This window comes from Pseudorasbora parva, chromosome 2 (assembly GCF_024679245.1).
Source record: "Pseudorasbora parva isolate DD20220531a chromosome 2, ASM2467924v1, whole genome shotgun sequence".
Taxonomy (NCBI): domain Eukaryota; kingdom Metazoa; phylum Chordata; class Actinopteri; order Cypriniformes; family Gobionidae; genus Pseudorasbora; species Pseudorasbora parva.
Window position 1 is genome coordinate 51,522,879 of NC_090173.1, and position 16,526 is coordinate 51,539,404.

Here is a 16,526-nt window from a genome sequence, read left to right on the forward strand (position 1 = left end):
ATAATTTAGAAAGTAGAATTTCATGATTAACGGTGTCAAAGGCTTTACGCAGATCTAAAAATATGGCACCAACTAATCCCCCTTTGTCAACTTTGGATTTTATTTGCTCTATTAAATGTAATGTAGCTGTTTCAGCAGAATAATTAGCTCTAAAACCAAACTGCATACAGTGTAACCCAGGTTTCACTGTTTTCAGATAGAATGTCAGTTGTTCAAAAACAATCTTTTCTGCAACCTTTGAGAGTACTGGTAATATACTTATCGGTCTGTAATTACTAACTTCATGATGATCTCCAGATTTAAAAATCGGAGTAACAACAGCTTGTTTCCATGCATTGGGAAAAACACTATGTTCAAATGACAAATTAATTAAATGAGTAATAATAGGAGTTAAAATATCTTTATGAGTTTTTAGAAACATAGTATCCAATTGGTGAACATCTTTACATTTTGAATTTTTCAATGAACTAATAATTGTGTTAACTTGCATTTCATTAGTCTTAATAATATCAAAACTTGTACTCCCAACATCTTTCGGAAACTCCAGTTTGAAGCGATCAGTTTTCCAAATTAAAAGTTACCCTTCATGGTATTATTACGGTAAAATACTGTAAAAAATGAGAGCTGTATATAAACAGTAGAGGGCTGTAAATTAACAGTACATTGCTGGAACCACAGCTGCCAGTAGATTACCGTTATTTTACGAGACAATTTTTTACAGTGTAGTTTTTGTGTTTCTGCTCGTCTCTTTTTCTGTTCTCATCTTTCCTTCAGTTTTTCTGCTTGTTAACAGGCTTATTAAGTCTGCGATGACTCCATATTTATTATACACAGATTCTGTGACTCAGATAAGGTCCAGTTCTGGTTTATTTCTTTGCTCTTGGCTGACATGTGGCATTGTTATGGCCTGCTTGTGGCCCAGATATGGCAAACAGGAGTGGGCCACTCAAGGGCCGTAATTCATCGCAGAATGTGGGCCAGATCCGTATTCCACATGTGCCAGATGAGGGCCAGATCTGGGCCGACACAATGTTGCTATGTGGGTCTGGTTGGTGTAGCGCTATCCTATCGCGTGAAGATGGAGTTTGAAAGACAACCGTTTATCCTAACCCCTCAGATTGAGCTGTCAATGGTGAGTTTCCAGACCAAACATCTTGATATGGGTCTGGCTTGTCAGGCTAGCAGACTCAGACATTCATGTTGAAACGGTGCGGCCAGCAGAACAAAGTTTTTCAACTTCTCAAACTAATTCCTATGAAAGTTAAGCTTTCAAAGGCATGAACTGAAAACACAGCAGACTGAACATGCTCTGTGTATCTATGCCACGAGTGCCGTCGCTTTTACCTCAGCTCTCATCACGAGCTCATCCATGACTGTCAATGTGACTCCTGCAGCACTTTGGGCTGTGAGACTCCCTCAGTGGCTAAATTACATATTGAACACACATGTTCACAATGTTTTTCACAATGTTTTTAATTGTAGTGTTTGTACTCTAACTGAACTGATTTTATGAAAATGATCGCGATCGCGGTGGGAAAGTGATCACTGATTCAGTAATCTAGTAGCGGTGGCTTTGGGAGTGGCCTCGTAGGGCAGCGAAGCATTCTGGGAATTGTTGTCTTTCATCCCCATGAGACAAAAATACATTGTCTGTCTTTTTTATTCTCAGTCTAGAAAGCACCAAATTAAAAAATAATTTCACATTTCTACTACAGTAATGACCCAGTTTAAATACAGATTCACCTTCCCAGCGCTGAAGTTCTCCTTTAAGTTGTTTTACACTGTCATGAGGAAAAAACAAGCAAAACGCGCCTGCTTGTTCTTTGGGTTCAGAGGGTTAAACTTTACTTAACTTTAAAAAAAAAAAAGGCATTTAATTGGCATTTTTTTTGTCTTGCCAACTTATTTGGGTTAACAGTGTTGTAGCGTCATCTCTCAACACTTCTTTTTATCCACAGAATGAAAAAGCCCAGAGTCTCACAACACAGGTCAAAATGATAACTGTAAGTGTTTTCTTTTTTTCTTTCTTATTTTACAAGTTTTACTCAATTTGCAGTATTGTGTAACATGTTCAGATGTTTTAATTGATTTCTAAGAATACAGTATGTGTCTTATAATCTCTCATTATGTCAATTTTCCAGGCCTGGCCAAATGGGAACACGTTGTGGTATCATGACCTTTTTTGTGGCATAAAAACATTTTCAGCTCCTAAAAATATGTTTTGGACTCCAGACATTGGTATACTGGAAAGGTATAAAAATTACATCTGTCAGAACATGATACATCAGTAAAATTGTAAAATTATGGATAGAATAGGGGTAATGACTCTTTTAGCATGGTTTAAACAACTGCTTTTACTGCAACTGTTGATTTCTGTGAGTGTTAACGTTGCCTTATAAATGTTTTGTGTCATTTATACACTCACAGACATCCACATTCGGCATATGAAACACAAGAATGGTGGCATGCTTCATGCCCACATACAACACACATTCATGGCATGCATTGCAGCATGAATAAATTATACAGCAACATTTTTTTAAACAATCTTACACAAATCACTTCAGTTAAAAAATGAAGCTTATCTTTCTTCTCATAAAATGCTTCAATTCCTAAATTAAGCAAACCAACAGAAAACATTTTTGTTTAAAGCAATTTAATGCAGTCTTTTGACCATTAAAACAGACATGCTGCTCTGCTTTACTGCAAAAATATTTTCTGAAAACACCTGCAGTTGCTGAAAAAGACAGAGCTTAAAAAAAGGCAAGGATTAAGAGCCCAAAGGAAGCATATGCTGATCACCATAATAGTGACCTGAAACTAAACATTTTCAGCGAAACATCAACATCTACAGGTGCTGGTCATATAATTAGAATATCATTAAAAAGTTGATTTATTTCACTAATTCCATTCAAAAAGTGGAACTTGTATAATATATTTATTCATTACACACATATTTCAAATATGTGTTGTTTATTTTAATTTTGATGATTATAACTGACAACTAAGGAAAATCCCATTTTCAGTATTCCAGAAAAGTTCAATATGGAAGACATCTGCTGCCACTCTCTAATCAGCTAATTAACTTACAACACCTGCAAAGGCCTTTAAATGGTCTCTCAGTCTAGTTCTGCATGTAGGCTACACAATCATGGGGAAGATTGCTGACTTGACAGTTATCCAAAAGATGACCATTGACACCTTGTACAAGGAGGGCAAGACACAAAAGGTCATTGCAAAAGAGGCTGGCTGTTCACAGAGCTCTGTGTCCAAACACATTAATAGAGAGGCGAAGGGAAGGAAAAGATGTGGTAGAAAAAAAGTTTACAAGCAATAGGGATAACTTCACCCTGGAAAGGATTGAGAAACAAACCCCATTCAAAAATGTAGGGGAAGTTTCACAAAGAGTGGACTGCAGCTGGAGTCAGTGCTTCAAGAACCACTACGCACAGACGTATGCAAGACATGGCTTTCAGCTGTCGCATTCCCTGTGTCAAGCCACTCTTGAACAAAAGACGGTGTCAGAAGCGTCTCGCTCGCTAAAGACAAAAAGAACTGCTGAGTGGTCCAAAGTTTTGTTCTCTGATGAAAGTAAAATTTTCATTTCCTTTGGAAATCAGGGTCCCAAAGTCTAGAGGAAGAGATGAGATGCACACACTCCACGTTGCTTGAGGTCCAGTGTAAAGTTTCCACAGTCAGTGATGGTTTGGGGTGCCATTACATCTGCTGGTGTTGGTCCACTGTGTTTTCTGAGGTCCAAGGTCAACACAGCTGTATAGCATGAAGACCGTAGTATCCCTGTTCTTAATTGGCCAGCAAACTCGGTTGACCTTAACCCATTTCTAACACATAGAAAATCTATGGGCTATTGTGAAGAGGAAGATGCGATGTGCCAACAATGCAGAAAAGCTGAAGGCCACTATCAGAGCAACCTGGGCTCTCATAACACCTGAGCATAATCTACACTTGAATATAATCTATTAAATCAGCACTAGGTAACTTTTCAACCTTCATAATATATTTTCAAGACTCTTGTGATGATACATCGACTTACAATAGGTTGAATGACACGTCTGCCAGAGCTTGATGGGGTCTGTATCGTTTTTAATCGTACTTTTAAACTTCAGGTTTCGGGTTTTAACCCGAGAAAAAAAAGAACTACAAAATTCGACTGCTTTACGGCATATACTTCACTTCCACCAACACCCACACTTCCTTACATTCGGACGTGCGAGCCCAGCTTTGTTCGTCGGATAATATAGTCATGTCCGAAGCAGCACAGACAAATAAGAAAAAAAAGGTTTTGTTTGAGGAAAGCAATAAGAGGAAACGAAAAAGTGATGGGATTAAAGGCAGGACGAGGATCAACATTGGACCAGCGTTTGCTCGTCGGCGTGAGCTGAAGGAGGCGTGCCCGACCGATGCTGTCCTGCTTGTTACGGTGAGCTACCACTCAAACATTGAATTGAAGTATCATATAGATTCTGTAAAACGGTAACCAATACACTACTATAATAACGCTGGCTTGTAAACGTGAGCATCGTAATTATTTGGCGTTTGAAAAAAATAAAACCCATGAAATTATATTCATATGACATGCTGAAACATATGCCACTGACTGTACTTGGGATGAAGACATTTCACACTCGCCGCCAGAAGAACACCTGCATGTGAACTCCTCCTGCAGTGTTCAGGGTAACTGTTAGTGCTGCACCAACCCGCGGGGATGCTTTTATGAAGTTATTTGGCCCGCCCCGCACCACTGTATATATTTTTACAACCCGCTCCGCACCCGCGACCATTAAATAGACATACGGGGTCCGCGGGTTATGAGACGACCCACGCATCACTAGTTCAGGGCTATCAGGGCTGTCATGTCAACAAATGCATGCGCGATGGCATCACCTGTTGTAGGATGACAGAGGACATTATTTTTTCCCAACTGTAGGGGGACCCCGAAAGCAAAAGTTGCCAAGTGCTGCTTTAAGAATGAACTACTTTAACCAGGGGTGAGTCTAATCAATAACCTTTCTATGATGAGCCATGGTTTATCATCTAATAATCTTTGCCTAAACTTATTTTGCAACTAATTATGTGTTTCAAATTGCCCAACTAAAGGAAACACTGATCACCATAATGGTGACCAAACATTTCAAGAAAACAGAAACATCTTTTTCTTCAGTGATTCTGATCATTATCAGCAGGTGTATTCAATAATCAAACAGTCATCACTCAATTAATCACTTAAGCATCTTATTGACTCTAACACTGCTACTGTGTGTGATGTATGCTGGTACTTACCACTAGGTGGAGCCCTGTGGTCCGTGTATCATCTGATCATTTCATTTCCTGTTTGAAATGGAATAACGAGAACACATAAATCGTCTCGTTTATTCGTTTTTTTGTTTAGTTTAAAAATGAAAAATGAGATTTTGGCTCGATTTTTCATATTTCGTTTGCGGTTTATAAAACGGTTTATGGGTTTGATATTTCGTTTCCACACGTGGGCGGCGCCGAAACGCCTCTTTCATCTGATTGGTCAAACAGCTCCGCCTTCAGCGCGAGCTCTTCATTCTGTCAGGCAGAATACAAGTGCGGGACTGACAAATGCAATTTAATTAAAATACATGTCCGAAAACACCACACACTGCTAACTACACACAATATTTAAAGCAGAAATATGTTGCTATATGAAAGATGTTGTCACGTAATTCGTGCTGTTGCGATTTGCAAGCGACCTTTTGGCCCGAAACCTTTTAGGTAACCTTTTTCTTTTTTTAAATTGTCACAGAGATGCTGAAAAAGCTGCCCTTCACTACCTTAGCAAATCGAGTAGCGGTTGGAGGCCTCTCAGGGTTTGGAGAATGTATCCAGACAGATTCAAGACATGGTTTCCAGTACATAGGGAGCAGCACAAAGGGCAAACCTAGCAAGTTCCAGATGGACAAACATTAGGCCCTAAATGCAAAAGTGTGAATATCTTAAAAGAAACTAAAGAGTGGCAAACTCTCAAGCAGTGTTCAAGTTTTAATAAGTTGTACAGCTTGAAGTGTAAAGCTTGTTCTCATAGACAGATATGGCCTATTTATGAATGAAATTAATTTGTCATTTAAACTGTTGCAAACAGGGAAAGTGAGTAGAAAAGACTTATCCTGTCGCCCCCTCTAGTGGACAGCTTTAATCATTACGGCCATCATTGCTCAGATAACGCAAGTCAATGGGATTTTTTGGGAAAGTAAGTCTGACCCGTTAGAAAAGATATAAGTGAGTCAGACCAGTCTGAAGGTCTGAGCTGAGTTTGGTGAAGCATTATAGTTCTCATAATATTAATAATAAATAATATTTAAATAGGACTATATGCTGGAGCTCTCAAGCAAACTTAATAAAGACAACTCAGAGAAACATCACCCAATTCATTATTTATTATCTGTTTTATAATAAAAATAATACGATTTTAAAGGTAGGCCTATGTCGTGCTCTTCAACCGACATGATTTTAATTAAACCCAAACTGCTAATTTTGTCAGTATCAATTAATGTATGTTTACTGATACTTCTCACTTTTCTGTCTCTTTCTTTTCACGTGAACAGAATAGACACATTCACAAATATAAACTGTATTTCTATTCAATTTTCTTGATTATTGACATGTCACACATGCCTACCTGCCTTTTGATGTAAATAAAAGACGAGAGTGGCAAATATCACAGACATATTATCATGTACAGTTCAGCCTGTTATTTATTTTTATTTCCATTTCCCTTTTATCCAAAGAGACGGGACTATTTGCACCGTATTTATCAATGAGAAACAGGCTATCATCCTCAAATAATAGCCTATGGCTCACATTAATGGCTTGCAAATCGCAACAGCACGAATTACGTGACAACATCTTTCATATAGCAACATATTTCTGCTTTAAATATTGTGTGTAGTTAGCAGTGTGTGGTGTTTTCGGACATGTATTTTAATTAAATTGCATTTGTCAGTCCCGCACTTGTATTCTGCCTGACAGAATGAAGAGCTCGCGCTGAAGGCGGAGCTGTTTGACCAATCAGATGAAAGAGGCGTTTCGGCGCCGCCCACGTGTGGAAACAAAATATCAAACCCATAAACCGTTTTATAAACCGCAAACGAAATATGAAAAATCGAGCCAAAATCTCATTTTTCGTTTTTAAACTAAACAAAAAAACGAATAAACGAGACGATTTATGTGTTCTCGTTATTCCATTTCAAACAGGAAATGAAATGATCAGATGATACACGGACCCCCTGTACACTTGCATCCTTGTTGTGACCCTGAAATGACAGAATAAGAAAACGGTTACACAGTGAACAACTCGTGGTGTGTCGTGTCTTTATTATATCTTTATTTTCCTAAGTGTTAAGCCTAAACTAAGCCTTACTGGGAGTGACTAAAAGATATCACACAGTGTTACTAATTTCAGTGTTACTGCAAGATCTGATGTTGCAGTAATTCAGGGGTAGTAATGATAATGCATTAAAGGGGTGGTTCCATGTTTTCTTTCTTGGTTGTGTTTATGGGGTGCAGTATAACATGTCTTAATACTTCTTTTTTTAATGCTCTATTTTTCTCATATTTTACCTTTATTCCACACTGCTGTCTCCACTGTCATTTAAACGGCTTGTTTGCTTCCTGCTTCTATGAAGACCATCCCTCTGAAAAACAATGGTCTTAGATTGGTTAGATGGCCAAATGTAGTTTCTACCGGTGACTAGCAAGGGTTTATGATGTCACCAACCCAGGAAGAAGCTTGTTGTTGACCAAACCGGCCGTTTTTTATAGGCAATAAACTGCCATAACTTTAAAAGACAATATCTCAGTTTGCATTGAACTTTCAGCACTGTAACTTTGCAGATACTGTTTATGCACAAGCAGCAACATTACACACTAACTAATGTTAAAAAAGTGAAATCCCCTGCAAGCACACCTTTAATAACACAATTTTTAGAATCAAATTACATCATTCAATTTCATGATAATTTTAAAGCCATCAACAGGTAACAATCATCATCTGATGTCTGGTAGTTTAAAACAGCACTAGGTAATTTACTTGCTCTTGGCTGGCATGTGGCTTTGCTATGGCCTGCTTGTGGCCCGGATTTGGCAAACAGAAGTGGGCCAGATCAGTATTCCACATGTGCCAGATGTGGGCCGGATCTGGGCCTACACAATGTTGCTATGTTGGTTGTTGATGATATTGTAATTATATGACCAGCACCTCTAAACCTCTGTTAATTCGCAATAAGAGCTTCTGTAGATGTCTGAAATAAATGCAGTCAGTCTGGTTAGTAATGTGTGAAGCTGGTAATGTTGTTTGTGGAGTTTAATTCTCCTCTGCTGAGATCTTAAGAGATTTAATGTTTTAAAAATCTGTTATTTGGGTAATCATTGTTAATTGATATTGTATCCATTTAGCATCAAGACAGACTTTGGAACAAAGGAGTCTCCAAATGTGCTGTTGCTCCATTACGGCGTTACAGCTTCATCTGACTTCTTTGCTCTGACCACGGCCTGTAAGATGGATCTCCACAGGTTTCCCTTCGACACCCAAACCTGCAGTATAACACTTCAGTCTACAACATATACAAGTAAATCTGAAACATAAATCAGTTTTGACAAACAAACACAAGATAACATGTTTCAATGTTCTAAACTTTGTCTTTTAATATGAAATAATACAATTTTAATGTCTGTTCCCACAGATCAGGAGCTTACAATTAACACAATAACTAATCAAAGTAGCATCACTGATATGTCAAAGGAGATCTATCAGGTTCAGGGAGAATGGGAGCTCCTCAATATAAGTTACACTAAAGCTACTTTGGATGTGGGGTTTGAAATAGATCAACTGATATATCAGGTACAGAGCACACATTTATGGAGTCAAATGTTGTTTCTTTTCTTGTTGGCCCCACTTAGACAGAAACCCATGTGGGCCCCACTTGTTGTCCTCGCTGGTACATTGACTGCATCCAAGATCATTGCACAGTAGGTGAAAAACAGAATGTGACAAAAGAAGCAAATTTACAATATTCTTAAAAGAGTAGGCAAAAAGTACCCAGATGACCTGTGATGTGGATACGATGGACACTTTAATATCCCATGAGGCCACAGGAGTGGATTTGTGAATGTCATTGAAATTACTCAACTGATGTTGGTAGGTCGTGTGATAATAAGAGCATGGTGAATGTAGTCAAAAGCTGTGTTCAACTTCATACAGCGATGCGCAGATCAGTTGGTGGCTGACTTGAAGCAGTGCATTTGTAAAGATGGTAATGCTGTTTGTGGAGTTGTTTAATGGAGTTGTTAGAAGCTCCGGCTCCGCTTAGGACTGCACATGTGCATTGGCTGGACTAGATGGAAAAATAAGCTATTTGAGCATAAGAAACAACATTTATGGGACAATTCATGTCAGATTTTGTTGCTGATTTGAAATATGCTATTCAATTATAAGTTCTGCAATCACCTGCAAATATGGCTGCTTAGTGACACTATAAATAATTAATTGGTTACATTTATATACCGCTTTTTTTCTCAATAATTCAATCATTTAATCATTTCTCAAATTTAATCATTACTGGTCTCTCTCTCTCTCTCTCTCTCTCTCTCTCTCTCTCTCTCTCTCTCTCTCTCAGATCACCATAAAAAGGAGACCTCTACTGTATGTCATAAACATTATAGTACCGGTATTTCTCTTCCTTGTTCTGGATTTGACCTCCTTCTTCATTGGCACAAATGGATCAGAGAAGCTGAGCTTTAAAGTGACTTTGCTCCTGTCTATTTCTGTGATGCTGCTGCTTGTTAATGACACACTGCCCTCTACTGCTGATAAAATCCCTCTGATTGGTGAGTCTAACACTAAGATTTTTGTTTAATGTTTCTTCATCTCAAATGAAGTCACAATCAAATAATATGCATCAAACTTAGAGTATTCTCTGAAAGTGAATTATAGTTGAAAATGTGAATTGGGGGAATAAAGGGGTAACTATCAGGAAAATTAACAAATTATTTATACTCGTCTCTTAGTATGTTTTAATTACGGGGGAATTATCCATGTTTACAGGATAAGTATGAATCTACAGGCTGTAAATTAAAGTGGCTCTTGTTCCCCTCCTGTTTCATGCAGTTACAGGCTAATAAGTACAATAAAAACACGTACACAATCTGATATCACTCGGAAACTTTTATTTGAAAAGAAAGAGATTTACAACACTTGTTCATTTGTCTTGCTTTGCTTCATCCTCCTCTTGTTCCTCTTCTTTTTCGTCCTTGCCACTAACTCTTTCCCCACCAAAAACAGAATTTTCCATTATTAAAAAAAAAACAACATTTCTCCGCCAAACACAGAATTTTTCTGGGTTTCCGTATTTTCACTCTTAGACGCAAGGGGTAACTATTACACATCTTCTGAATGAGTAAATAATTTCCTGATCAAAAGGTGAAGAAGAAACAGTATGTAAGGGTGGATCGCCTACAGTGGTTCTGACTGCAGGGTTGCCGAACGACTAAAGAAACGTTATCAGCGTGATGGTAGAAAACTGTACATTTCTTGTCTATAACCACCCACTGCAACTTATACCAACGATGGAAATAAGCGCAGTTACAATAGGAAAATATGTGGGAAAGCGTTGCTTTAATGTGACTATATTGCATTGCAATAGGGAGCACTTCAAAGTCAATACCAAACCAAAATTAGTTAGCAAATCATTTCTAATTGAAAGAATTTAATGACAAAATCTGGCTATGGTTACACTTAAAATAGTTACAAAATAGATGAATGAGATGATAAAAACTTATACCATTAATCGTACCCAGCATGTGTAGAATATTACCTGAGAGATAGTGAGAGAGATAGAGATAGAAAGATAGAAAGAGAGAGAGAGAAAAAGAGAGAGCAAAGAGAAGAGCCAAAGAAGGCCCCTAGAAGCTACAGCCCGAGAAAAAGACAGCGTCAGAGTAAAAAGAACCCAGAGCAACAGTTGCAATCTTCTTTTATCCATCCCATGACCATGTAACTGAAACCCTGAGACATTCAAACTGACCAGTCAGACCAGACTTCCCCCACTGTATTACAGGTGTGGCACACATTTGGCCTACAGGCCCTCAACATCTCTTTGTCTTTAGGAATCCCAAACAGCCCCACTGATAAGAGAGAGGGGGGTGAAACACAGCAAAACAAATGTCTTTGTTCAAAGTCAAATATCAAATATCTTTGATTATTTTGGATTCTTTCAAGTAAAATTAGCAATTGTTTGTAAGCAATGCTGTTTCATGCATACTGAGCTTTTTACACTGTTAAAGACTTGGATTCCCATCCTAAACATAGACAAAGTTTCAAAAACTAATGTTGGACGTTTGATGGAGTATTTCTGTGTCAAAAATACTCCTTCCGGTTTCTCACAAGTTTCGGAGAGTTTTTTTCGAGTATGGCTCGACTTGACGTTAATAAGAGCGGAAGGGTGTATGGGCCGCACGGGCTCTTCTCCCGGTAGGGTGCGCGCGCACGTGACTAGAGCCAGAGAGGAAATGCACACCCATAAACATTCTCAGCTGCAGATCCAGTTGTCCGTGAACACTTATGTTGCGCGCCGCGCTCCGCTCCACTCCACTCCACTATATATATATATATATATATATATATATATATATATATATATATATATATATATATATATATATATGTGGTGTGGCAAGCAGCGGGGCGAGGGACCGCGAGAGCGGGCCGGTGATTAATGTCAACGAGTGCCAGCTGCGTGGCACACCGGTCTCGTCTCGCGGCCATGTGACGGGAGCATAAAAGGAGGAACAGGGCAGCGGAAGAGGAGAGAGGACCAGGCCTGGATTTTATGTTTAGTTTTGTTTATGTGTTTGTGGGCAGTCGTCCGTGAGGGGCTGCCCACGTTTTATTTTGTGTGTGTTTGCGGGCAGTCGTCCGTGAGGGGCTGTCCGTGGTTTTACTTTCATTTTGTTTATTTATTTTGAGTTAATAAATGTTTGAAACGTTCGCCGGTTCCCGCCTCCTTCCTTCCATCCACGAACGTTATTACAATATAAAACAGAGTTGTTATTTTAAAGGCATTATTGCAGTCAAAGTTTTCTGTATTAACAGGGGTTTACTGCGGTGCGGTTTTCTGTCTAATGAGCATCAGCATTGTGGAGACCGTCTTTGTGAATTATCTGATGGCTAAAGGAGCTGAGAAGAGATCAGTGGAAACAACAGCTACTGTTAGTGGCCAATATGGTAAGAGCTGACACAGAATCTGATTTAAGGAACATTTTCCTGTATTTTACACTTTTAATTCACACATTCAGGTTTATTTGATTGTTAGTAAGATTTGTTAGTAAGACATGCAGAGAAAAGCAAATCAAATTCATCTTTGAGTTAATTACACTTCTTGAAAATTAAATGAAAAATGTGAATGTTCCAGCATCCTTGTGCCCCTACAATAGCTTTTGTAGTCTGACATTAGCACATGTAAAACCATGTAATTGCGTATGAAACAAACCACTCTAAAGCCACATATGAAGTTTATTTATTTTTCGACAATGGAGCATCAACAAAGAACCCCTATCAAAAACTGTTTATAAAGCATATGTGAGATTATGCAGACAAAAGTGTTTATCCAGAGCCATGCTTTGCTTTCTTCCCCTCCAGACTCAGTTAGAGATCAGAATAAAGAGCATTCTTTTAGCCTCAAGCATCTGAAGCAGATCCTCACTGAGTGTCGAGCTGCAACTCAAGAGAAGACATGTCTGACCTGGACCAGAGTGGCAAGAATCATAGATGACATCTTCTTGGTTCTTTACATAATCACTGTTATTGTGTTTCTGTCTGTGCTTGGGTCGAATTGGATTCCATAGTGATGTGTTATATAGACAAGATACAATACAATACTAACTTTTAGTCAGAGTTTATGTTTAGATTATAGAGTTTAGCACACAAGAATACATGGGCAAAACACAAAGATGCTTAAATAACCCCTGCAGGCACAGTAAGTCAATGTGACATCAGGAAGACATTTGACTCCAACTAACACAACATCAGTCAGACATCATTTGGTTGAAAATGAAAATTGGTTGATTTCTAAACCCAAAGTTTGTTTGACATCAAGCTCCAACAACAGACATTTTTAATTTTAATTTTGGATGGAATAAGCAACGCACTAAAAAAAAAAGAAAAAAGAAAAAAAAGGGTAAAATGTGTGGCAGCACATTAAATCTCTGAAGATCTCAGCAAAGGGAGATTAAACAACTCCACAAACAGCCTTACCAGCTTCATGAATTTCAACAATGGTGATGTGCTTAATGCCACAATGCATTCTGGGAGCTATTGGTTAGTTTGTATGAAGCACCCAGAATGCATTGTGGCATGAAGCATGTCAGTGTTATTAAGATTCATTGGCTGATTATTTAATGTCTGTGTGTGTCTTTAAAACCTAAGATTAATTTGAGCATTGTTTGACAATCACAGTACTAATACAATCAATAACGAGAAATTAATAATATGATATGTAATCAAATAACACACTCTGATTATGATCAGTAAATCAAACACTACATAAAGATCTGACACTTGTCTCAAAATGTCAAGTCAAACTACCCAACTAAAGCAAAGACTGATCACCATAATGGTGACTTCAAACTAAACTGTTATTTTCAATAAATCATCAACATCTCAACCTTTGTTAAATTCTCAATAAGGCCGGGGACACACTGCAAGCGTGCCGTGAGCATCTTGGCTGCGTGGCGTGTAATTAACATGAAGTAGGGCTTCCCTGTACATTAATAGCAGCAGCAGCGCTGCGTCAGACACGCTTCTGGTGTGCAAAGAAAGAGAAAATGCTACGCAGCCGCCCCGCGGCTGACACGCAACAGAAACGCCAAGCTCACACCGCGCTTGCGGTGTGTCTCCGGCCTAAGAGCTTCTGTAGTCGTCTGACAGAAATAAAGTCAGTCTGGTCAGTAATGTGTGAAGCTGGTAATGCTGTTTGTGGAGTTGTTTAATCCTCCTTCTGCTGAGATCTTCAGAGATTTAAAGGGTTAGTTCACCCAAAAATAAAATTAATTTCATTAATGACTCACCCTAATGTTGTTCCACACCCGTAAGACCTCTGTTCATCATCGAAACACAGTTTAAGATGTTTTATATTTTAGTCTCAGAGCATATGCAGTCAATTGTAGTTCTTGAACTACAACTGTTCAAGAACAGTTGTGGTTCTTGTGTTTCTCTTTACTTCAGTGATTCTGCTTGTTATCATCAGGTGTTCATCACTAATGGTCCAATCACCCCTTAATTCATCTCTTAATTATCTCAATAACTTTAACACTGCTTCAGTGTTACTTTTAACACCCTGTAGTGTGGATACATATGTACACTGAGCAGTGTTAATTTAACACTGGGGATTTTGCTCTGTACAGATGCTTTTAAATCCAAATTTTTTCATGATTATAATAAAAACTGTGTGTCTATAGACCTTTCTGAACTGTTGGGAAAGGCTTTTTCAAAGTATGTTAAATGGCCAATTCCACCTAAGTTCAAAGAAACACATTTTACAATGTGTCAGCGTTGTCTAGATAACGCAAGATGCTAGTACAGTAACAATAGGAAACATCAAGTATCATACACAACTAAATAGTGTGTCTAATGACAAAGGCTAATATTATTTTGTATTACAAAATACAACCGTAGATACTTTGCTTACAGATCGTTCACTCGATCCTTCTAGCAAACGTCACCTTTTCCACCATATAAGTTAAAACGATAGTAATTTGACAAGGCTATTCATTTTGTAAAAATATAAGTTATATATTTATATTTTTGAGAACTGAAGTATGGTGTTTCCTATGATGTTTTTGCCTATTTGTATTTCAGATTAGGCTACATCACAGTCACTGTGTAATGTTAGCCTACATTGTGACTAACGTTACATAAACATGCAATATCGTTGACGATAAAAGACAAGTCTAAAATGCAGGCTGAAAGACACACTTTAAGCAGAACATCTCAAATGGAGATTGATAAAATGCAGCTTACTTGTTTATTGGTGTTTTCAGATCGTCCGTGAGCGAGAGAGAGCTCGCGTGCATATGGTTGCCAGATTGGACATGTTTAGGTAAAACCCGTAGAGTATACGGGTTTCTTTTCACAGAAAAGCTCTGTTTGGGAGAACTTAATTACTGAAATCTGGCAACCGCACGAACACGAGCTCTGAAAACACCAAATAAACAAGTAAAGGCTGGAATACACTACACGATTTTTAAAATTCTGAACAGATTTCAAAAACACTATCTGTACATCCAAATTTTACTGTTTAATATTATTTTGTATTATTAGTATGTTTAATCAGTTATGTATTTGTATTATTATTCTTTACTAATATTCATTATCATTTGTATAATCATTATTATTTAGTCAGAATGAGTCTGAGCACAGGAGTGTGAGAGACATGGAGAGGAGATTATTTTGAACACAGGAATATGTAGCATAAGTTTTCCAATTATCCACATCTGATTGTAATTCTCTGTAAGGAAGTATTGTGTAGCATGATGTTGTTTTCCTACCAATGCATATGACACATGTCACAAGTTCTGTATAAGACATATTTTGAACAATGAACAACAAGTTTCTCTATGCATATGTTCTAGGGTATATTATGCCGCGTGAAAGCACGAGGTATAGCGCAAACAACCTGTTTATCTAGTAATACAATTGATTTCTCTGTCTGAGCAACCTATAATATCCAAACTGGGTGTCTGTCCAGGAAGACAGAGAAAGCTGGAATGAAGATCATCTCCCAGAAAAATTGTCTTTCTCTCCTATGTCTGATATAAAATTATATAAAATAAATCTCTTGGCAAAATAACTGGTGTCCGGTCCTGCGAATTGAACTACCATCTCAAAACTCACCATTGACAGGGCTCAATCCCAGAGGCGGGATAAACGGTTCCCACATAGCAACATTGTGTCGGCCCAGATCTGGCCCTCATCTGGCACATGTAGAATACGGATCTGGCCCACATGATGCGATGAATGACGGCCCTTGAGTGGCCCACTCCTGTTTGCCAGATCTGGGCCACAAGCAGGCCATAACAATGCCACATGTCAGCCAAGAACAAAGAAATAAACCAGAACTAGACCTTATCTGAGTCACAAAATCGGTGTATAATAAATATGGAGTCATTTCAGCATTAATGACCCTTTTAACAAGCAGAATTACTGAAGGAAAGACGAGAACAGAAAAAGGGACGAGCAGAAACACAAGAACTACAACTGACTTCAGCCACAGCCTTAGATGAAATCAACTAAAGTTAAAAGATGACATTAAATCTGAAGATCTCATCAGAGGATTAAACAACTCCACAAACAGCATTACCAGCTTCACACATTACTAACCAGACTGACTTTATTTCTGTCAGACGACTACAGAAGCTCTTATTGAGAATTAACAGGGGTTTAACTCTAATGTGCTTCATTTGAAGTCACCATAATGGTGATCATTGTT

The 16,526-nt window shown here is 38.2% G+C and overlaps 1 protein-coding gene across 1 annotated transcript in view; it reads left to right on the forward strand.

Annotated features, from left to right (window-relative positions):
• Window positions 1-13,136, forward strand: part of LOC137055368 (5-hydroxytryptamine receptor 3A-like) — a 35,560-nt gene extending 22,424 nt beyond the window's left edge. The window contains exons 3-9 of the mRNA XM_067429094.1: window positions 1,959-2,003; window positions 2,142-2,251; window positions 8,440-8,612; window positions 8,727-8,884; window positions 9,660-9,870; window positions 12,134-12,265; window positions 12,680-13,136. Of these exons, the coding sequence (XP_067285195.1) occupies window positions 1,959-2,003; window positions 2,142-2,251; window positions 8,440-8,612; window positions 8,727-8,884; window positions 9,660-9,870; window positions 12,134-12,265; window positions 12,680-12,885 (1,035 nt within the window). The 3' untranslated portion in view covers window positions 12,886-13,136. The remainder of the gene's footprint in view (window positions 1-1,958; window positions 2,004-2,141; window positions 2,252-8,439; window positions 8,613-8,726; window positions 8,885-9,659; window positions 9,871-12,133; window positions 12,266-12,679) is intronic.
• Window positions 13,137-16,526: the final 3,390 nt, after the last annotated feature.